Source organism: Apostichopus japonicus, chromosome 13, assembly GCF_037975245.1.
Source record: "Apostichopus japonicus isolate 1M-3 chromosome 13, ASM3797524v1, whole genome shotgun sequence".
In the NCBI taxonomy this organism is placed as follows: domain Eukaryota; kingdom Metazoa; phylum Echinodermata; class Holothuroidea; order Aspidochirotida; family Stichopodidae; genus Apostichopus; species Apostichopus japonicus.
Window position 1 is genome coordinate 9,297,075 of NC_092573.1, and position 25,151 is coordinate 9,322,225.

General features: G+C 35.3%; 1 protein-coding gene across 3 annotated transcripts; it reads left to right on the forward strand.

The window, feature by feature from the left end:
* The first annotated feature begins 462 nt into the window (after positions 1 to 462).
* On the forward strand, positions 463 to 24,494 carry LOC139978714 (uncharacterized). Of its 3 annotated transcripts, none has more exons than XM_071989162.1 (12): positions 463 to 4,379; positions 5,224 to 5,331; positions 11,841 to 11,994; positions 12,146 to 12,360; positions 12,929 to 13,042; positions 15,860 to 16,340; positions 17,256 to 17,413; positions 19,172 to 19,400; positions 20,314 to 21,566; positions 22,412 to 22,499; positions 22,899 to 22,973; positions 24,080 to 24,494. In XM_071989162.1, the coding sequence occupies exons 5-12, from the start codon at positions 13,001 to 13,003 to the stop codon at positions 24,364 to 24,366; spliced, it is 2,613 nt and encodes an 870-aa protein (XP_071845263.1). In that variant the 5' UTR covers positions 463 to 4,379; positions 5,224 to 5,331; positions 11,841 to 11,994; positions 12,146 to 12,360; positions 12,929 to 13,000; the 3' UTR covers positions 24,367 to 24,494. The 3 variants fall into 3 exon arrangements, with proteins under 3 accessions (XP_071845263.1, XP_071845264.1, XP_071845262.1); XM_071989163.1 differs by having other exon boundaries at positions 463 to 3,994; XM_071989161.1 differs by lacking the exon at positions 463 to 4,379 and having other exon boundaries at positions 4,887 to 5,331.
* Positions 24,495 to 25,151: the final 657 nt, after the last annotated feature.

The following is a 25,151-nucleotide window of genomic DNA, read 5'->3' on the forward strand; positions in this document are numbered from 1 at the left end:
CGAGTGCGTATATATTTTGTGCAGAGTTAAAAAAAAATACAGCTAAATTATACTGATTATCGAAAATAATATTTAGGTCATCGAATCGCTATTTAAGAGTGGGTTTTAACCTTTATTGAATGTGTTTTAGTACATGTCCCGTGTCTGTAGGTGAAATTACCAAAATTGTCTTTGGTTTGCCGGTATGCTTCCTCCTAGTGAGTGTTTCCTACTTTCCCCTTATGGTCTTAAAGTCAAGAAATCAAACAGAATAAGTTCTCTTCTTCATTGGAGGTTTATTGGGTACTTTAAATATTTCAAAAAATATTTTCGGGGGGGGGGGGGGTGGGGCTATTTATCACTCAAATGAAAAAAAAAAATCAATCGTTCACTTCATTTCAACTGAGCATTTGGAATGAAGTGAACAATTAAACATTTTGCAGAAAAATGTTGAGTTGACGAGACAAGATAATTGTCGATTAACATTTTGCAGAAAATGTTTCAATTGCTCAGACGGAATGAAGGTAACAATTGAACATATTGCAGCAAAATGTACAATTGACGAGATATGATAAGTTGTCAATTAAACATTTTGCAGAAAATTGTTCAATTGCTCAGTTAAAGCAACTGAGCAATCCAACATTTTTCTGATTTTTGATAAGATTTTATCTTGTTATCTAAACAATTTACTGAAAAATGTCACCTTATGGGGCAAAGTTTTTCTTATTTTGATGGCACTTTTATGCTTCCGTAGATTAGCATTGCACGTTTTACTTGTATACTATTAAATATTAAACGTATATCCTGAACTTACTTGAAGCTAACGAACATGGTCAACCCATCCAATAGTAAAATTAATGCATAAACTATCCAAATTGAAGCTGGCGAACATTGTGCAGTAGTTCTATTAGGCATTATGATTTTTTTCAAAATCATACGTTTCTTGGTATTAATATTGATAGCAAACTCTCTTGGAATAACAATATTTCGTCAGTATGTAACACTGTAGCAAAAAATACTGGTATATTATCTAAACTGAAATATTTCCTCCCACAGCATGTCCTTAGAATGCTTTATCAAACACTAGTTCTGCCACACTTATCCTATTGTACAACTATTTGGTCTGGTACATACAATGTTAACATTGACCGCCTAAATATTCTCCAAAAGAGGGTTATACGTCACATTGCTAATGCCCCACCACTTGAACATACTAGTGGAATATTCAAGTCCCTAAATTTATTAAAACTCGGTGATATTATAACAGTCAAGGTTGCTGCCTTTGCTTACAAAGCATGGAATGGATTACTGCCAGTCATGCACTTTTAATGACTTTATTTGTAGTAACAGAGTCTTACATAACCATCACACAAGACAAGCCAACAACGCTCATTGCAATTTTTACCATAGTAACATAGGGAAATTCGGTCTTCATAACAGAGCAATACAAATCTGGAATGATCTATCAAAAAAATTGAAGTTCATAACTTCAAAACCCACATTCACCAGACATTTGAAAAGGGAATTTATTAACTCGTACTAGTAATATTTTATTACTATATTACTGTATAATATTATTACTGTATATTTAATCCTTACGTATATTCTGTATTATCAATATTTGTTCATATTTCTTTTCTTTTCTCCCAGGGAGTCTCCTACCTTGTTAAGTCTTTTATGACTTTTTAGGAGACTTCCTTTCCCTTTGTACACAATTGGTGATAAATAAATGAATGAATACGAAGTTTTGTATGATGGAGTATAAGGATCGCGAGAAACAATTTCTCAATGTGACAAGGAAAACGTGGTAAATATGACTGGACCGAAAATTTTAGGTCATTCACAAATTACAAGAATATATGTAAATTAGAGTGCGTCAGTCGGAAAATAAGAGTGCGACAATCGAAAATTTTGACTTTTGCACTAAAATTTTCCAAATATCGTCAGTTTTACCAGGATTGGGGGAGTGTGACCCCACACCGCCCCCTCTAGCGACGTCCCTGGTAGTACGGCGTGCACTGTGCATATGTCATGATGCACTCAGTTTAATATACATAGGGTTTGACCATAGGCGTACGGGACCATTTCGGTTTGTGGGGGAGCAGTGTTCCCTGTTAATAATTTTGGGCGATAGTGCAAAAAGCATGGTAGCCCAGATGAGCTACGCTTACGAGAAAATATTCGGGCATCATGATGCTAAATAAAGAAAATCATTAGGCTTATAAAGTTATATTAATATTAATGTCACAAAACAAATAACACAGAACGCTCTCCACGGAATTTTCGGGCAAAAATATGAAAAGATTCGGGCAAGCTACTACATATTTATATATATTTTTCTCCTCTTAGGCTGCCCGAATTTTTCAGGACTTTTGCCCGAATTTCTTGTCCTCTGGAAATTGGGGGGGCAGTCTGCCCCCTGCCCCCCCCCCGCCTCGTACGCCTATGGGCGTGACTTGTTCCTATACACAACGCGGTGTACCATACGTGTGCAGTTTGCATGTAGGTTATTTGTTTATACTGTATATATATTTGTATATAAAAGTTAAGTTTTATGCCGGCAAACACTTTACCTATCATCTCTTCGCTGTTGGTGAATATCACGTCTTAAACTACGATTTAAGAAACGGCTGGTTCAAACATCTCACTAATTCTTTCGGCGACTTTAATTCATATTCATTTAGCACAATAGCATTTCCTTGGTATAAACTCGTACAGGGATTATACGACGTGTCTACGCGGCGTCTACGCGGCAATTTGTTTGTCAACGAGTTTATACGGGGTTGTACTTTTTAATACGACTTTTTATACGATCATGTGCGCGTACACATATCCAGTAATTTACGCGAGCGGGACTGTAGACTATTTTTTTAGGAGTATTTATATAATTTCATTTCATTTATATTATTTATATCATATCATGAAGCTGCATGGTGATCGGCTGAAAATGAATGCCGTTATTAAATAGAATCCGAAACCGGTAATAAGTTTAATTCGTATGGACATTAAATCAGCAATTATTTCCAGTATGGCCTATACCATAGTCGGATGTGGCTGAATTGTTGTCGGAAGTGAAAATATGCAGAAATATATTCCCGCAATACAATTGGTCAAATATTTGTCAGCAATAAATCGAATATATGTATATATGTCTGCATTAAATTAAATATATGCTGACTATAAATCGACTATATGCTGACATTAAATCGAAAATATGCCAACATAAAATTAATTACAGGCTATGCCCTCTTAAAATTGATTTTATGCCAGCATTATAATTTGAATATATGCCAGCATTTATTTGAATATATGCCAGCATTAATTCGAATTCATGTCTACATGAAATCAAAGTTATGTAGATATAAAAATGTATTTGATTCAGAATTAATGTCAGTATTAAACCGAATTTATGTGAGCATTAAATCGAATATATGTCGGCATAAATTTCCTAATTTTGTCCACTGTGGCCAACCATATACGGTCTCTATGATCAGGGAACTGCTTCAAGTTATTAACAAATCCAGAAATCTCACTGTATCAAGGAACACACTTAATTAACAGCGCATAAATTTAAGTTAAGGGGGGAATGGGCAGATACAACCTTGAGCTGTTGCCAGCCTAGTGTTTATATCAGGGGCAAGCCCGGGACGCTCTAAAGTGTGTTAATTTATTAATAGATCGACATTCAGGTTAACTTGTACAGTACGAACAATGATTACATAGTTTCAAGCTGGATCTCTCCAAAGGCGGGAAAAAAGCTGGATCTGTTCAAAGTAGTGGTTATTGCTATATACTGACTGAGTCACTACTCACTGGGTTATGACGTTGACTGTCTGTGATTTCTTCATCATATCTGATTGTATGATCCCTGAGACAACCGCAAAGGCCTCTTTACTGAAAGTTTTCGGACCGGCCGATAACCAAATGAGGCAAAGTCTGGACGTTCGCAATCTGAAGCCAAATTATATTCGTATCTAACCGTTTTTCGATTTAATATTAGATTGTTGATCAAGAGGTAAGTTCCATTTGCCTTTTTTACTTTACCCCTTATGTGTAGCTACTCATTAGCTTAATAAATATATATATATACATATTATAAGCGTTGGTAAATATATCACCTAGGTCTAGGACGTCTCAGACTAAAAGACCTTTATACCTACGATCGACCGTTTCTTCATCATCATCCTAAAACTTACATAGCCTATTGTATTTAAAGCAACCAATCAATCTGATGTTAGAAAGTCTATAGTAAACTAATGTATAATCTCGACCACCACATGTGTTTAAAATGAAGAAATTCTAAATATCAAAATTTCCAAAATATTTCAGAAAAGATATCTTTACACACTGTGTTGTATTTGCCAGTGGCCTAACCACATCGGCTGTTACGGATTTCCAAGGTATAATTAGAAGACAACTAATTGTAATTGTTTGTTTCATGTTTTCTTAAGAAGCATTTGAGTAACATTTAAGTCTTTTTTAATAATTTTTGGTGCTTTAAATGTGGATTTTAAGGCTTAAGTTTGGCAATGACTAGCCATGGCGTGGCCAAGGGGGTCTTGACTCTTGTTAACTAAATACTACTAGTAGTAGTACTAATTACTATGTAGCTTTAAGTTAACTTAGGCTACGTGGGTACAGTTAGGGCATTACACGCCTAATCTTGCAGTCTCAAGGTTGATTTAGCAATGTGGTCACAGGGAAAGGCTGTGAATTACATACATGTATGATGTAGATGGAAGGAGGACCTCATGTTAGGGAGATAACTGACTATTGCAATAGAAAACCAGATAGCTGCACACTTATTGAAGAACACTATAGTCTATAGGTCAAATCAGGGCACAGTGGCTGGAATGAATTCATCTGAAATTGCAACAATAGTCAAGTAGCTAGGCTACACTTTATTTCTTGTGACTGCTGTGAGCAACTACCTTGAGTTTGTAAAATTAGATAGGATTGGATCTACAGCAGGTATTCAAAGTTAATGTAGTTCTTGCAATAGACCAGCCTCTTTCCAGTGAGACTTTGCCTCATTAACATAACAATGCATATCACATGAAATCACTCTATGTATACTTAAATGAGTTTCCTCATTGTTGTATTAAAATTCAAAGACTATAGTAATATAACATTGGGTATATTGTTATATGAATATTTAACATAATGAATCTTGAAAATGGGTTAAGCCTTTTTGTAATATGATTGATATGTTATGCTAAATATTAATTATGCATTGCTTTTCAGTCCTAATTATGAGAAGAAAGAGAGAAAAGCCGGAGGAAGTGGCACGGTCATATGTAAAAACAAAAAAAGACAGAGATGGCTTTCTCGTACAGCAAGTTCCCCTTAAAGGTAATGTCCTGCAATTATTTTTTGATATACTATTTATGTACATGACTGATTCAACTTAACTTGCAATTTACCTCTTTTGCACTGCTATTAATCCCACCTGCCCTAACCGTGATGTGGGCCTTAAGTGTTAATTAATGTGGAAGGTACAGTTCACACGGTTGATGAATTGTTGTGACACATTTCCTGCTCCAATTTGTTAAACAATGAAAGAGAAGGAGTCTTTAAACAAAGCCTATCTCTGAGATTGGATTAAGTTCTAATTCTAATGCAATTTACTGCAGCTAGAAAATTGACCCTGACACATCCTGAATAAAAAATTAAGAATATTTTTATTAATAATAATTCTAAGAAAAAGCCAAAGGCATAATTAGAGGATCTTTATGAAAATAGTCAAGCTTATAATCTACATGGTTCATTATCTTGGTAGGGGTGGGGGTGGGTTGGTCACACTATTAACCTGAAATTTGTGAAATTATTAGTGCTTGTACAGGTTCTCTGGAACCTTACCGACTGATAATTATCTATATCCAGAAGTGCTACCAGCTTGCTCCAGTCCTTTTTTTTCACAATTTCTTTTTTAGCTGATTCATGATCTTCAAGCACAAAGCTCTAGCATACTATATTTGACACTGATTGCACAAAAGATTTAGAAAAAAACATTAATAAAACCTTTTAATTTAATTATGTCTAAGTGCATTGGTATACCATAGAGTGACCTGAATCCAGGTCAACAAAATGTAATCTGTACTATCTACAACTTAACAAGCAATGGAGCCTCAAGCTATTTGTAGGTTCAGGTAACCATACCCTGCTATGGATTTACCTCCATGTATAAACCAACCCATTTAAAGGGAATTGTTAAGAGGCATACAGTTACCTAAAATTACCTTGATGTTTCAAAACACAGATATTGGATGTTTATAGCTTTAAACAAGGGATCAATTTGTAAGAATTAAGGAAATTAAATACAATTTATTTTAACTGTAAATCATATAACTAAAAGAACATGCATGAAGTAGCAAAGAGTGTATTTGAAGGTCCTTTAAATATAATCTCCAACTGGCCTTTACAGACAATAGATACAGTTACATTAAAAAGTAAAAAATCAGGAGCACCATTCAATTAGTCAATTTTCATTCATGCACACTAAGGATACTTGATCCTAAGCTGAGATGATCAGCTATTTACCATATCCCTCTTACACCCTCATCTGCCCTGATCTGAAGTTTCCCTGCATCGTCATGAATTATGGATATGTTCAACCAAATCCATTGCTATTTCAGGGAAGGTAAACCTTTGGAAACATTGACATTTTTGTTATAAAATAACCCAAACTGATCCCTGAATTTAACTTTCACTAGCCTGGTCAGTAACTTTTTGACCATAAACATAACTGCTTGAATTTGAGATTCAGCATATCAAATTGTCAAAGAAAACTGGAAATTTCCAATGCTATGGTTATTAGTCTGTTGCACAGATGACATAAATAGCAATGGCACAGTTTGCAACTTGGCTTACAGTACAATTATCATGTTGTCAGTATGGGTTAACAAACCATTTCAGGCAATTTAATCTAGTAATATAATTCTAATTGGTCTGGGTTGAAAGCGTGTTACACTCCGTTGAATCCCCTGATTATTTCAGGGTGTGGATAAGATTTTTTTTTTTAGGTTACTTGGTTTAAGTGTCACTAATAGGTGACGTGTATTCACATAAATTGCATACCAGCAGTTACCACATACTAAGTACTATTACATTGCAACATTGGAAACCTGTTTTAGATATAATGCAATCTTGATTTCATTGACATTGGTTGTTGAAAATTCTTCAATTAAATTTTAATTTGCTGTCATTAACTAAACTTTTTAACAAGGATTAAATAAAGTAACATGTTAAAGCTTGGTGATCATGTGTACAGCAGACCCACAGCTAAACTGTGCAACCAACCTCCGAAGCCAAATGTGCTTGTTGCTTATGACATACTAAGTGTCCACTAATATTTGACAGTGAAATACTACAGTTCCCAATACACTTAAGATTGGAATCCATCACCATCCCGAGCCAATGGAATTGAATGAACCACACAATAGTTTCACTACTGCCAATTCTTCACAGATAAAGAAGAATACACATCTTTTATCACTAAATTTTCAATCATCTTACTATTGTTTCAAATGTAATGTAGCAGAGTGTGATTTACTCTACATATGCCTGCACTCCAAAACCTACAATCTACTTCACCATGTAGCATGTAGACTCCAGCCCTTCATACATTCTTAGCTAAATTGCAGTCAAGGCCAAAGTACTCTGAGTATGGAATAACCTGAATGCTATGTCCCAGTACAGTATCTTGGTACAGTATTGAGGTTCAGCTAATGTTATACAACTCTCCTTGAGCACGCTACTGCTTAGCTACATAAAGAGAAAAATGGGAATTTTAATACCGACACCCCTTCCCTCTCCCTTTCTCCTCCAATATTATTAATATTGATTAAATGGTGTGTTGTGAAGCACATGTTATGTCACAAACAATTTTAAGTTTGCCTAATTTGGTTGAGAATGGTGGCATTCACTGATTTGCTGATGCCACATGTCCAACCATGCACACCCATGCTCCTGGACACATTCAGATTTAAACAAGGCAACATTTACAATGAACACTCTGTATGTGCATGGATACAATGTCACATACTGTATGTGACCAAACAATGCCGGACAAGTGACTGGTTTAAGTTAAAGGCAGTCTGTATCTATATGACTATATGTCCCAAATTATAGCATGATATAAATATAGGAGTTTTAAAATAAAAATACATTCCTGGGGTGTTTACTCTCTAAATTGTTCTCTGACATCCTAAGTGAATGTACATGATGGGTGTATGTCTCATTGAGGTAATTAATTCCCTCCAGCCTCCAGGGTGTTAATAAAAATATTTTAAGAATTGTTACCAAAGGTAACCATATTTGAAATCTGACATATTTGGGGCCAATACAGCATATCATTATATGCAACATGCAACTAGCAGATTTTAAGAGGAGCGTTGAACTTTTTACATGGAATGTGCTTTATGAAAGATACATATTAGGTTATAGGTTTCTTCAATCCTGTGAGTTACTTAGATATAATGCAATTGTTTTTATTACAAAATGACATGATCAGCTTTATTTCAAGTAAAACAAGTGACTGACCTTTGTGTGACCTCAGTAAGCATCGTAATGTTCTAATGACAGCTCAAGTATACTATTTCAAAGGGCCTTCAAGAGTGTATGTTAGTACTAACAGCTATCTAAGGTTTTCTATCGAAGCTAAATGTAGCTATTTAGTGATGGGTCATTCCATATCAAATCACCAAATTTTGGGGTATGTTGTAGTTCGACATCTTTGAAAAATTCCCAAACTTTTTGTATGATTGAACCACCATGAAACAAGCATATTCTGAAAATTTCAGTTGCATTTCTTTACAATTGGCTGATTTATCACACTTTTAAATTCTGCAATTTGTTGCCACCATGGCATTTTGACATTTTCTTGACTTTTGAGGTCTCATTTCTCAGCATTTAAACATTCTACTACCTTTCTATTACAGAAGCCTATAGAGTCTATCCCATAGAACAGGAAAATAAAAAAATAGGCTACAAAAATATTGTCTTGTTGAGTTAGGTCAACTTAAAAGTGTCAAAATATTCGATTTTTGTACTTTTCACTAAAAAATGTGCCATTTTTAGTGATGAATTGCTCCTAAACCATTGCTTCAGGGTACTTAATTCTTTCAGATGTTATTATTTCTAGTATAAACATTACAAAATAATGATAACAATGCTTTCCTATAATATGTTTGCAAGTTGTGCAACTCTTAAGTTGCTATTTCATGATGCGATTCAGCATGAGGTAGGGGTTTTGATGCTAATTTTTTACCAAAGTAACCATGTTAGAGCTGTCACGGTTTTATACTTTAATTATTAGTATAAAGTTCTTACACCTTAACAAATTTCAGGGTTCTAGCTGTTCTCAATATTAATTTATGAAGTTGTTAAGTTGCTCAGATGTACAAAAGAGGTCGTATTTGACGGCCAATAACTCAAAACGTGTCAAATTAAAAAAATCTGATAATTTTTTCTGGAAGAGATATAGTACCACCCTGTTTGTACAAAAAATTTCAGAAGGGTGTTTTGCCTTATTTTGAAATGAAAAATCCTCAAAGTTTGGGATTTCAACCAGTACATACATATGTCTGTACAATGTGTACAGTACATACACTTTACTGGATGTATATGTACGGAGTGCCATGAGAGCCAGAAGACTATGTTTAAACCTAACACTAATATACACACTGCACATATACACCCAGTACAATGTATGTACTGTACACACTGTACATAGATGTATGTACTAGCTGAAATTCATTTTATAGTAAAGTCTTCTAATTTAACCATTTGAATATGTACAGTGTGTATATTAGTGTTAGGTTTAAACATAGTCTTCTGGCATTCATGGCACTCCGTACATACACCCAGTGCAGTGTATGTACTGTACACACTGTACATACATGTATGTACTGGTTGAAATTCATTTTTTAAGTCTTCTAATTAAATGAATTCAACCAGGAGCAGACAAGTACATTGCAAATAGTATTTTTTTAATATGAAATTAAAAACTGCACAGTATTGAATTGAATAACCTTGAAGTACAGTACAATACCCAGGCTCAAAACACATGGAACATCAAAACAGGCAAAAACGTTTTTTTGTAAAAATCCCAAACTTTGAGGATTTTTCATTTGACTACTGCATTCAGAGTGTGTCATTATAACAGATTCATTGTTCTTAACTACTTCTACTAACATGCATCATATATATGTCATATACAACATTCCTGAGAGTGACCACAGCCCCATGCTTCTTAAGGTAGGTTGGTGGTTACAACAGGACATATTGTGGTTGCTAAAGGGAGGTGTAAAGTAAAATACTGTAGAATGAGTACAACATGTTACATCTCCCCTTTTCAGTTAAAATAAATTTAAGGACTCGGATGAGAAAAAAATATACTTTTACCTAACACTGCATAACCATAAAGTCAATTTCTAGCAAAGATTTGACAACTGGTTCTAGGTTACCAAATGACTATCGCTTCACTATCAGAAATAATTAAATTCCTTTGGTCACATTTCATAGTCACTGTGCCAACGTGGTTTTGTCTTTGCTCTAATACTTCTTCATAAATAAGTGTTCGTGGTTTGGTCCTCTGAAGAGGTTTGTTCATTGTCAGAATTAACTATATCACTGTCGTCATAACTAAATGTTTCACCAGTTTGAAGTAAATGTTTGCGGTTGCGTCTATACTGTACACCTTCACCTGTCTCTACATAGTATGATTTGGGCTGTTCAGCATTAGATTCAATAGTGACTGGTTTCCAACTTTTGTCAGTCTGTATATGTGAACATTATCTCCTGGTTGCAGTTCTGGTAATATCTTTGTCTGTCTGTCAAAATAGGGTTTTTTTTGTGTTTGTTTCTTCTCTACTAGTCTTTTGTGTACTGTCTCTGGCTTCAGTATTTTTGGCTCGAGTAAATGATCAGTTGTTGGAAGTAGGGTCTTTGTCCTTCGTCCAAACAGTCGTTGTACAGGTGGTTCGAGAATATTATCTCTTGGTGTATTCCTGTAGTCTAATAGCTAGGTATGGATCTTGTCCACTTTACTTTGCCTTCATTAGCAAAGCCTTTGCAATCTGCATCCCTTTTCTCTGCCATGCCATTTCTCCAAGTTCTCAAAAGGAAGTGGTAAGATATCAATACAGTGCCATTGTCATTGGACTGTTGTACAGGTGGGGTACAACCCTCAGTCCGACAAGTTTTCAGTCCGACAAGTTTTCAGTCCGAAAATGAAATACACGTTTTCAGTCCGAAAATAAAATACACGTTTTCAGTCCGAAAATAAAATACACGTTTTCAGTCCGAAAATGAAATACACATTTTCAGTTGAGGAATGAAAGGAGTTTTATTGCCATAATATCACCAATAAACTGTGAAAGCCTGAACTGATAGTAAAGAAATCGATTGAATCTTTCGTATAAAGTCTGACATCACCGGCCTCAGCAAAGACTTAGGACCCCTTAACAACTATCAGTTCTACAAACATATGTAATCCGTTCTTTGCTCCTTAATCCGCTTCCTGTATAGTCATGGGTTATTTGGTTCAAATTCCATTAATGCCATTTACACTTACCTAGCGTCATACTTTCATTGTGTTACACTTTGTACTTTTCATTCGACTGCCAAGTGTGTAGACGAAAGTCCCAGGGGGGCCGAAGATTCCAATATATTTTCTAAATATAATAAATATATATATTATATATATATATATATATATATATATATATATATATATATATATATATATATATATATATATATGAATTTATTTACTTATATATTTATTTATATTTATATTTATTTATATTTACACTTTCAATGAAAACTTGTAAATATTTGCACTTTGCTTTGCGGTTTAGGAAGAGGCGTATTTGCAAGTCAAAAGTTTGAAAAGGGAGACTTTCTGCTCGAGTACTGTGGGAAACTGCTCACAGGGGAAGAAGGAGATATACTAGAGCAAAACATTTCTACTGGATTCCGATTTTTCTTCAAATCCAAAGGACAGGAATTCTGGTGAGTAAAACAGTCATTGATTCCTGTAAATATATTGGTAGCTTGTTCAATAGCAAAGTGGTGGCAGGTTATACTGCTGCCTTTTTTCTGTTATTTTTTCTGGTAAGAATTTTTTTTATGTTGGCTTAATATGCTTTCGTCATTTTCACAGTATTGAATGCTTCAGAAGAACCAAGTATTGGACCAACATTTGGGCGCTTGGTGAACCATGGCTAAAAAGATGAATTGAACGTTAAGCTAACTGTAGTTGACATTGAAGGCACTCCTGCATTGTGTTTATTTGCACTTTGTGATATTCAAGAAGCGGAAGAGCTGCTATACAACTATGGAGTCAAACACCTACCATGGCTGCAGCAACAGTCTAAGGTGCGTAGTACCCACTCCTTCAATGTCATATACTGTACCAAGCAAAACTACAGTTTGAGTAGTTTTCTTAAATGAAAAGAGTTCAGTCTTGGGCAAAGTTATGGATGGATGTGAAAATTCTTATTTACACTTATCTGTTAAAGTTGGATGTATACAAACATGTTCAAGTTGTTATCTAGCTGTAATAAACATATTTAAAGGTAGTTTGTGTTGTTTTAATGTTGCACATAGAGTATATGTGCACAGCAAAGGTGCATCATCTGTATTTAAACAAACTTCCAAACAAGGAACTAATATCTATAGTCCCTCGAAGTGTGACATGATTATCTTAAATATTGCACTGAATGGCCCAATACCCTAACCATGAAATGTTTATGACAAGGGGGTTCTTCTCTCATTCGTAATTGCTGACATGTTGTATTAATTTTGGGGTTGCAAAAGATTGCTTTCTTTTAGCCTAGTACACAAAATCCTTGCCTTTTTCTTGATTGACTGTCCCAATCATGATGCCATGCGGCTCTTGGTCTGGCAATCATGTCGCTTAATGGTGTTAATTACTTTAATTAAGGTTTCCATCAATGCAGCCAAGAATAGAAAAGAAACAGAGAGTGACAAAGAATCAGGGAATGGAGATGAAACAATGGATGAAAGAGATCATGCAGATAATATTAAACCATTTCAGGTGAGTAACAAATGTTTTTCTACTGGAAATAGCAATCTTCAAAATACTGCTAACATAACATTGTAGTAAAAGCATCGTAGAGACAATTCATGCAAGGATCTGTAAATAGAAGTGTTAAGACTATCTTACAAGTGTACATACTTCTGCCTGTGTTTGTCTAGCAAACTTTATTTGGATGAAGACATTGTTGAGCATAGATTCCAATGTGTTGAAGTTTATTCATTAGCCTCCTATATTTTCAAGTATACACCTTCAATATGGTCCTTGGTTTGTAGACTGTGGACTTAAATATGACTGATTAATTCAGGATATCTGTGGTAGTTAGAAAACAAAAACCTTTAATGATGGTCTAGTGTTTGAGAGTGGATTCTAACCTCGCTGTTACATTGACTTTGTCAAATCATATCCACCTAAACGTACAGTGTTTACCTAATGACCCTTACTATGGTCCTGTGTTTGAGGGTGGATTCTAACCTGTCTGTTACAGTTATTTTTATATGACCACCTGAATGTACAGTGTATACTAATGACCCTTACTATGGTCCTGTGTTTGAGGGTGGATTCTAACCTGTCTGTTACAGTTACTTTTATATGGCTACTGAATGTACAGTGTATACCTAATTACCCTTACCATGGTCCTGTGTTTGAGGGTGGATTCTACAGTAACCTGTCTGTTACAGTTACTTTTATATGGCTACTGAATGTACAGTGTATACCTAATGACCCTTACCATGGTCCTGTGTTTGAGGGTGGATTCTAACCGTTACAGTTACTTTTACATGGCTACTGAATGTACAGTGTATACCTAATGACCCTTACTATGGTCCTGTGTTTGAGGGTGGATTCTAACCTGTCTGTTACAGTTACTTTTATATGGCTACTGAATGTACAGTGTATACCTAATGACCCTTACCATGGTCCTGTGTTTGAGAGTGGATTCTAACCTGTCTGTTACAGTTACTTTTTCATGGCTACTGAATGTATAGTGTAAACCTAATGACCCTTACTATGGTCCTGTGTTTGAGGGTGGATTCTAACTTGTCTGTTACAGTTACTTTTATATGACTACCTGAATGTACAGTGTATACCTAATGACCCTTACTATGGTCCTGTGTTTGAGGGTGGATTCTAACCTGTCTGTTACCGTTACTTTTATATGGCTACTGAATGTACAGTGTATACCTAATGGCCCTTACTATGGTCCTGTGTTTGAGGGTGGATTCTAACTTGTCTGTTACAGTTACTTTTATATGACCACCTGAATGTACAGTGTATACCTAATGACCCTTACTATGGTCCTGTGTTTGAGGGTGGATTCTAACCTGTCTGTTACAGTTACTTTTATATGACCACCTGAATGTACAGACTGTATACCTAATGACCCTTACTATGGTCCTGTGTTTGAGGGTGGATTCTAACCTGTCTGTTACAGTTACTTTTATATGGCTACTGAATGTACAGTGTATACCTAATGGCCCTTACTATGGTCCTGTGCTTGAGGGTGGATTCTAACCTGTCTGTTACAGTTACTTTTATATGACTACTGAATGTACAGTGTATACCTAATGACCCTTACCATGGTCCTGTGTTTGAGGGTGGAATCTAACCTGTCTGTTACAGTTACTTTTTCATGGCTACTGAATGTATAGTGTAAACCTAATGACCCTTACTATGGTCCTGTGTTTGAGGGTGGATTCTAACTTGTCTGTTACAGTTACTTTTATATGACTACCTGAATGTACAGTGTATACCTAATGACCCTTACTATGGTCCTGTGTTTGAGGGTGGATTCTAACCTGTCTGTTACAGTTACTTTTTCATGGCTACTGAATGTACAGTGTAAACCTAATGACCCTTACTATGGTCCTGTGTTTGAGGGTGGATTCTAACCTGTCTGTTACAGTTACTTTTATATGACCACCTGAATGTACAGTGTATACCTAATGACCCTTACTATGGTCCTGTGTTTGAGGGTGGATTCTAACCTGTCTGTTACAGTTACTTTTATATGACCACCTGAATGTACAGTGTATCCCTAATGACCCTTACCATGGTCCTGTGTTTGAGGGTGGATTCTAACCTGTCTGTTACAGTTACTTTTATATGGCTACTGAATGTACAGTGTATACCTAATTACCCTTACCATGGTCCTGTGTTTGAGGGTGGATTCTAACCTGTCTGTTACAGTTACTTTTTCATGGCTACTGAATGTACAGTGTATACCTAATGACCCTTACTATGGTCCTGTGTTTGAGGGTGGATTCTAACCTGTCTGTTACAGTTACTTTTTCATGGCTACTGAATGTATAGTGTAAACCTAATGACCCTTACTATGGTCCTGTGTTTGAGGGTGGATTCTAACTTGTCTGTTACAGTTACTTTTTCATGGCTACTGAATGTACAGTGTATACCTAATGACTATGGTCCTGTGTTTAAGGGTGGATTCTAACCTGTCTGTTACAGTTACTTTCATATGACCACCTGAATGTACAGTGTATACCTAATTACCCTTACCATGGTCCTGTGTTTAAGGGTGGATTCTAACCTGTCTGTTACAGTTACTTTTTCATGGCTACTGAATGAACAGTGTATACCTAATGACCCTTACTATGGTCCTGTGTTTGAGGGTGGATTCTAACCTGTCTGTTACATTTACGTTTTAAAATCATGGCCACCTGAGTGTAAAGTGTTTACCTAATTAGCATATACAGGTCTCTTGGATGAAGTTATGTTAAAATAACTGTTGGATGTTCTTTCCCTCAAGTCAGTGTTTTGTTAGAAATTGATTTAATGCAATTGATTTTTGTTCTTTATTAGAACCAACAGCGATGGGCTCATCAGTTAGAGCAGCTCCTAAACAAAGACTCTAGAGTTTGTTTCAAGTCAATTGGGCGACTTTCTTTCAGCAGGCAGTACAAAATTGCTGATGGTAGCAATGGCGCACAAATTTTCATTGGACTGGTAGATGAGCAATGGCCTGTAGCAATCAAAAGACTGAACCAGGGCACCCACTCTATGGAACAAACTGTGAATAAAGTGCTTAATGAGGGCATGCAAGGATCAAAGCATTTGTTAAGAAACACACTTTCGGAAGAAGATGATGACTTTCTCTATTTAGCTTCACCCCTTTGTGAATATAACTTAGAGGAAATAATTGAAAACAAGGGGAACCCATTAAGACCTCAGCTCACAGCAAACAAAAGAGCATCTCTAACTTATCAACTTATGCTCGGCATTGCAGAATTGCATCAACTGAACATTCTCCACCGGGACTTGAAACCAAGTAATGTTCTCTTAGGTAAGCAGTCACAGGGCTTGTTTGAGAGTCATTTCAGAATGTTGTATTTGTATTAGAGATTTCCATTCCATGGTGCTGGTCATTAACTTGTTTGCATCAAATTCAACACAACTTTTGCACAGCATTACAAAAACCAACAGCAGCAGAAGAGCCATGCATGATTGTAATTTTGGTCACAGGTCAATGAGAATTGCCCTCAATTTTAAGCATGCTAAAACTGTTAGTCCCAGTTTGCCTTCAAGTTATCACTCTCAGTATTGATTTATATTTTACAGTCAAATCTTTTGAATGATGTTATTCATTCCAAATTTTTGGTTAATACACATAGTGCTAGAAAAATTTGAAATTTTCATTTAAACATTAAGAATGATAACTTTTGTTTACATTACAATTTGCTATGTGAGTGTCATTCAGGGCTGCCCAACAGCCAACTAGTAAATTGAATATCAAAACAATCTGCTTGCTTGTAAACAGAGATAAAGATAAAGGTGTGATTACAGGATCACACAGGCAAAGAAATAGGCAATTCATATTCTTTCAGTTTGTTTACATCAAATGCATAATGGGAATTATATAAAGGAATACCTCCCAGTGGTTCTTTCTTATTCGCCAAAATAAGCAATATATATTATTTAAAGTCTCAGTGAGGAAAAGTACCACCGAGCAAATGTGGTAGAATTAAATTTGTAAATGTCCACAAACATTGTAGTGGTTTTAAAATCATGTAGAAGAAACTTTTAATTTAATAGCTTTACAGCTTCAATTAAAACAGAAAATCATATATAAAGGTATTATGTTATTTTATTAGTAATGTAAAAGTAACAATAGTCACCTTTCTGTGCAGAAATCAAATTGTCTTTTATGGATTTATTTGTCTATACTAATTGCACATTAATTGCTTTTGTTTATTCATAGATCACAATGAAAAGATACTTCTGGGAGATTTTTGTATTTCTAGACAATTTACCCATGGCACTACCCTTCTTACAAAAGCAATGGGAACTCTCTGCTCGACAAGTCCTGAAAACACCAGCAACAATCGTTGCCGATACAAGAAGTCATCTGATATCCAGGTGAGACATAACAACTATTTGCTTTGATTAACAGGATTGCTGCTGTATTTGAGCCACTGTCAAGCTACTTAAATATATCTTGGCAGCCAAAAAATTACTCACAAATTGATTTAAACTGTCTGTTTCAGCCAGCGTTTGTTTAATGAGGGAATAGTGAAGTATATACCACTTTATCCAGTCTGTTCTTTATGTCATTATGTTGGTTGCACTTACATACCACTTCCTTGAGATTAGACAGTTTATTTACATTATAAGTATATATATTTCATTTTCAAGATATCAAAATAAAATGTGATAGCTTTTGCAATGATCCTGCTATTGCTTTCATACAATTACTGTTAGGTCAATAATATATGAACAGTGAAGCCCTCTTTGAAGAGTTGACTATTATATATTTTGTCACAAAAAAATCAATAGAATGGACAAGCTCTTGATTTTGGGACAGTAGGATTTTCCCGTAGAGACAGAAAGTTTTCCTGGTAAAGAAAGATGACGAGAGAAAACAATACAAGTTCTTGTTTTACACTAAAGTACTTACAGTACATTTGTACAATGATTATAAGTCACAATTGAAAATTGGAAATGAGACAACTGTGGGTGATTTCACATTGTTTTGCCATGCACTCCATAAGTCATGGGATAACTTCATTTGCCATGACAGTAATACTTTTTGCGATGGAAGGTTTATTTAGCCCTGTTAGCTTATTTGCAAATTAAGAAGGGTCACTGTTCGGTGGACGGTCACCTCTGGTAATGTGATTGTGGAATCTATTATTCATATGCCTCATTCTTGAATATTGTTAACTCCATGTTATTTTCAAGACTACTTCTGATCAGTGATAAAGCATGGAATTGGGTAAGGAGTATAACGCTTCTCCACTTTACTCCTACTTAGTGTTACATAGATTACAAATAATCAATCTTAATAACTGTTATGAAAACACCTTGTCCAATCTACATAGAGCTAACTACTCATCCATGCAAAAACCTCTCTTTTCTTCTTAGATTATAAACACCATGTTATCAAATGACTCTTTTATGCTAAAATAAATTATTTGTATAATAAAACACTTCCCAAACAAATTTTCAATTGAAAATGTAATTGTGTTGCATTGTATTACCTCGACATGTGCTTGCCTTGCATTCTAATTACTATCTGATACACAGAGAATTTGGCCCAACATCCCAAAATATCATGATTGCACAGACTGTATAATGTACACTTAAAACTTTAACAGGTTTCTGTCCTTCAAAACCAATTGCATAACTATCCATGCGATCATAACCATAACATTTTGTAAAAGTTGAGTGCATGATACCTAAAACAACTGGTTTGCAGTGATTTTTTCCCCATAAGCAATGCAAAATATGTTAGTCACTGGATGGTGGAAATCTTTAAAATTGACTTCACTTCTCACTAACCTGTCTCCACACAACTACTGCACCACTATCTATTTAGTTATTTCTGTGAAGACAAATGCCACAAGCATCTCTACTGTACAGGAAACTGGCAGCAATCTGACAACATTATTATACAATATTTTTACTTTTTTTATGCCATAAATCATTAAACAGTCAATTTTCAAAATGATTTTCAGCGGTACGTTAGTTATGGATCCACTACTAAGGAGAGGGTCTTGAAAAAAAAAGGAAATCTTCAATCTCACTTTTTGAAATTGATTAACATACAATTTTAACATTACATTTGAAAGTTATGATCAATTTTAATTATTTTGTAAGTATTTTTCCTTCTTTCAGATGTTGGCATGCCTCATGTATTACATTTTGAGTGATGGACATGTCCCATTCGAAACCACAGTGCCTTACACTGATCAGCCAGAAGGTGTGGTGACAAACATGAAAAAAGGTCAATATAGCCTTAAACATCTTGGAACACATGACACTTTTCAGCCACTATTGGAAAACATGCTTAACAGGGATGAAAAACTGAGGCCCACTATTGAGGATTGCATAGCATTTTATGAGGGTAAGTTATTAGGCTAAAACTTCTATGCCTCAGCATTGACTGAGTAAAACCTTCAACACTGCTTGATTTAGGGTTGGTTAGGTGAAAGCAGATTAAGAAGCAATTCTTAAAAACTGGTATGTTTAAAGTATGAAAGTACGGTATAAATATGAATTCAAAACTGTCAAAGGTACGTATACCTCTCAGAAAGTGCTTTTCAGAGTTTTCATGTATTGTTTGTTTTGAATGTAAATATTGTTTTGGAGCTCACCTACATTTCTTGTTTCACAAGCTTTTAGTTCTTACAGAGCATACAGTAAGGCCACAAAAGTTGTGTCATTAAATAGATTGTTGGAACCAACCCACAAATATAGCATATATACTTACAAATATGTACCAAGAACACAGTCAAAGACAAGTAACAGTGCAGTAATGCTGGAGCAGTGCCATACAATTAAAACTGCACAATTCCCAATTGTTCTCAGCTTGGGATATTTGTAAATGCTTGTTATTACATTTCTATATCAATTAATTTGAAAGTCTTTATGAATTTTGCAAGTGACTATGCAGCTGGATTGTAGGATTCTACTGTCTTTGGAATTCATCAGTTGAATACTAATTAAGTTGAATGATCAAGAGGCATATATATATATATATAAATATATATAAATATATATAAATATATATATATATATATATATATATATATATATATATATATATATTGCAATTCAAGGACGAGTTTGATTAAAAGTTGAATTTACAAAATGTTTGCATATAAGCAGGCATGTATCTGTTTAATTGTTCACTGTTTTGGGGCATCAAATCTGCCAATATATGGCCTGTTTATATAAACCATTGGCCACTTCGGCTATGTCGAAAATCACTCTGATCTTTGTGTTGTTATCATATTCAATTATTTTTTCTTTTTTAGAAAATCATCTCAATCCTGATAGTTGCACCATACAATATTGTGCAGACACCAAAAATCAAAGTGATCCTTTGCCAGACCAAATGGATGCAGAGACTGTCCCTAGTGGATCTGCAGACACCAAAAATCAAAGTGATCCTTTGCCAGACCAGATGGATGCAGATACTGTCTCTAGTGGATCTGCAGACACCAAAAATCAAAGTGATCCTTTGCCAGACCAGATGGATGCAGAGACTGTCTTTAGTGGATCTGCAGACACCAAAAATCAAAGTGATCCTTTGCCAGACCAGATGGATTCAGATACTGTCCCTAGTGGATCTGCATGCACCAAAAATCAAAGTGATCCTTTGCCAGACCAAATGGATGCAGAGACTGTCCCTAGTGGATCTGCAGACACCAAAAATCAAAGTGATCCTTTGCCAGACCAGATGGATGCAGATACTGTCTTTAGTGGATCTGCAGACACCAAAAATCAAAGTGATCCTTTGCCAGACCAGATGGATGCAGAGACTGTCTTTAGTGGATCTGCAGACACCAAAAATCAAAGTGATCCTTTGCCAGACCAGATGGATGCAGAGACTGTCTTTAGTGGATCTGCAGACACCAAAAATCAAAGTGATCATTTGCCAGACCAGATGGATTCAGAGACTGTCCCTAGTGGATCTGCATGCACCAAAAATCAAAGTGATCCTTTGCCAGACCAAATGGATGCAGAGACTGTCCCTAGTGGATCTGCAGACACCAAAAATCAAAGTGATCCTTTGCCAGACCAGATGGATGCAGAGACTGTCCCTAGTGGATCTGCAGACACCAAAAATCAAAGTGATCCTTTGCCAGACCAGATGGATGCAGAGACTGTCTTTAGTGGATCTGCAGACACCAAAAATCAAAGTGATCCTTTGCCAGACCAGATGTATGCAGAGACTGTCCCTAGTGGATCTGCAGACACCAAAAATCAAAGTGATCCTTTGCCAGACCAAATGAATGCAGAGACTGTCCCTAGTGGATCTGCAGACACCAAAAATCAAAGTGATCCTTTGCCAGACCAGATGGATGCAGAGACTGTCTTTAGTGGATCTGCAGACACCAAAAATCAAAGTGATCCTTTGCCAGACCAAATGGATGCAGAGACTGTCCCTAGTGGATCTGCAGACACAAAAAATCTAAGTGATCCTTTGCCAGACCAGATGGATGCAGAGACTGTCCTAAGTGCATTCTCATTTGTGTCAAGTGGCTTAAAGCATCGGTTCCAGCAGGTGAGTGGTATTCTGTCCATTGACATGTGTGTTAACTTAAGAAACTTTCTGTTATCAAGAGCATATGTCAGGACACACTCACACAGCTGATAGCTATTTTTATGAAAAGGGAGATAAATATATCCTTCCTATTGCTGTACAGTTTTTTGTTTATGCGTGTGTTGGGGAATATTTTGTCAGAGTTTGGGTTATCAACAGCCATTTTTGACAACAACAGGCAGATTTAGGGATCTTTTCAAAACTTGAAGACAAGTGAAAACAACATACTGTAAACATTTTTGCTCTCCATACCAAACTTAACTTTGCTAATGCAATATGCATATAGGTTAGGCCTATTCATTCATTGCAGTGTGAGTTGTATTATTCGGTGCAGGCTGTCCATTATTGTGCCCTTATCTTTAATCTTAAGGACTTTTTGGTCAAAGACTTGTGATTATCCAGAATACTAATAGCTTTGGTTGAAATTCAGCTCACGCTGTGACAAAGGGTTTTTAATTGGACTCTTATTAGCTGCTCTAATTCATACTTGTCATTATGGTATGAGTTACTGTACCATTGGTGCTCTTGTGAACTCCTTCAAGAGGTTATTTGACATTTATGTGAACATTCTCTTTTGTGCATGCATGGATATGAATATTACTGACTTGTAAAGAAAGTTATTCACTATCTGTTATTTCTAGTGTTAGAATTTACATGATTGTGCTTCAGACTTTGAAAATTGATCAAAAGTAAGATCCTAAATATACTCTTCAATTAAGAGCATAAATGTGGTTTATATTCACATTTATAAGTGACAAATTATACTCACTTCATTTTTTTTTAACCTATCAGATTTTGCTATACAGAATCATATACAGAAGCTGGCAGACCTCCATGGTTGTAGATATACTGCAATGATAGAGAGTACCACAACCCATGTTATTCTCATTGCTGGTGAGTATTGTTGTAACTCTATTTTAATGTCTTCTTATTCTTTTATCAGTTAGTTAACTCGCTTCATGTTATTGGTAACTTCAAAATCTTTTAAGTAATCATTAACCAACAGCACATGTGAATAAAATGTCTAAACTCATGGATTTCAGTATTCTTACATATATCTTCATGTTTGAGTTTAATTGCTGGGTGTGATAAGGAGTTCTTTAATACCCTTAGAAGTGTGCACTTGTTGACATTGTCAAAATTCTGACCTCAGGCTGACCTTCTTGAATGTCATTCATAAACTTTATTAACTAGTGCAGGTTGTGTACATACATTTTATCAAGGACTGATTAGGTAATTTCACAAACAATAAAGGAAGCAAAATCACTTTGTGTTTTAAATCTTTTTTTGCAGAAAAGGGGAAATGTCCCAGAACTATGAAGTATATTACAGGCATTGCTGCTGGATTGTGGATAGTGAGCTACTCATGTAAGTTTAAATGAATTTGTCTGTCCATGTGACTATATATGTTTATAATATGTTCTTATCACCTGCACATATGCTTGATCAGTCCTTTTACCTGCAGTGTTGTACAAAGATTCTGTTTCTGATTTAGGACTATGCCCTATATAGTAGGACAAAAGTCATTCAGTATGTAGATGTTGGTCACTCAGTAAGGCAGTGTCAGGGCAGAAAAGGATAAAGAAGTCAAAACTGTAGAACATCAAAGGGTGACGATAGATTAAAGTTCAAGAGTGGCTTTGGCCTTTGGACAAAATGTTAACCAAAATAAGCAACACCCATCAGTTGCTTCAGTGATAGCAGAACTCATATAGAACTATCTTTAAAAAACTTTTTCAGTTACAACTTTTAAATATGGAATTGTTTCCAATTATATGTCTCTCTGCTAAGCACTTATAATCATCCTTGTTTGAAACAGGTCATTTTGTAAATGGAAGTTATATATGGTACAACACAGTAACTTGACATATTGAGAGTGATTAGACAGTTAAATGGAAGTTGCATTGGGCATACAGTTTCAAAACATTTGTGTGTTATTGGAATTTGAAATATACTGACTATATGTGTAGGTTTCACTCCTTTATGCTTGGAGCATGTGTGGTATGGCAGCAGCTAATGATGATATGTTAATGCGTGCAAATTAAGAAACAATTTTGTTCTGTCCACCTGTTTGCATTAGGGGTACTTCTTTGCATGCCACTCATTTGAATGAGTTTTTGAAATTTTGCTGAGCCATGTTGGTTCCTGAACTTCTTGTATTTTGAACAGGGGAAGTTTAAAGTGATAATGATCATAAATAGACAAATGTCTTTCAGCTCAGCAAATGTGCATATATTGAGAATGATCTCTTGCTATTACTTCATTGAATATATGTTGAAAGCAGTTGCTAATGGTAGATATTAAGCTTCCAATTTTATTTCTTTGCTGATGGTAGTTTTGCCAAATTTCTATAATAATTAAGAGGTACAGCACTTGAGATTTTAAGAAGTTCTGAAAATCAGCCATTAAAAATGTAATGTACTGTAGATAATGGTTCTTCATGTTTTGTCTATTCTCATCCCTTTGTAATATAGGGGTACAATCTTCCTTCAAAGCTGGCAGGCTTCTTGCAGAAGCAGACTTCGAAATCATTGGTGACTCTTTGGGTGTCCATTATGGCCCTATGAGGGCAAGGACCAGAAGAGAAGGAAAGCCTCTCTTATCCAAATACTCCATCTCCCTGCTTGGGGAATCAAGTAGCGGTCCTGAAGGTGATTTACATGAGAGTTGTTCATTTCTCATTACAAATTCTGTTTTGGGGGAAACCAATTTACTTTTACTTTTTGTATCATTGGGAAATCATTTTGTTAGTACATTGTAGGGAAAGAGGGCCAATTGTGAAGTTTAAAATGTCTAAGCATGTGAAATCATGTGGTGATTCATACTAGTAACATTTATATTTCTATCACATGTCTTTAGACCACTACAAAGGCGTCTGATGCAAATGACCATAATATATTTCTTACAAAAATATGCATATGGTTTCTGTGGCAAATTGGTTACACTGGATCAGAAACCCTTAAGACAATTACAAAAAGAAAATTCACATGTTTTAAATAGGCAGTTCTGATCCATTAGACCTCATTTGTGGTGACCCCTGGTCTATCTTTGGGTCTCTGCTTTTCAAAAGTTATGTTATTGATGTACTTATTTCTGAAAATTTCTCATTGGTTATGTTGAAGATGACACAAATTTATTTTTCACTGACAGTGATCTATGGCAGCAACCATGGTTAACAGAAAATAATATATATATATATATATATATATATATATATATATATATATATATATATATATATATATATATATATAAAATTAAATAAAATTGTCCTGTGCTTGAGATTGGATACAAATATTTCCTGACTTTTTGAATATTCTCCTATTCTATAGTCATTGACTCCCATACATAGAGGATTTATGAATGTAATTTTGTCCTGTGTTTGGGGATGGTTAACTAATTTTATGACCTTTGATTTTTTATTTCTATTTTCCTATTTTATCATGGAAATAACTTTGAATAGGGGCCTATGATTTAGGATAGCCTTCAATTTTTCTGATGAAGTTTGTTTTGTTAAAGTCATTGCCCCCATAGAGGCCCTGTGCC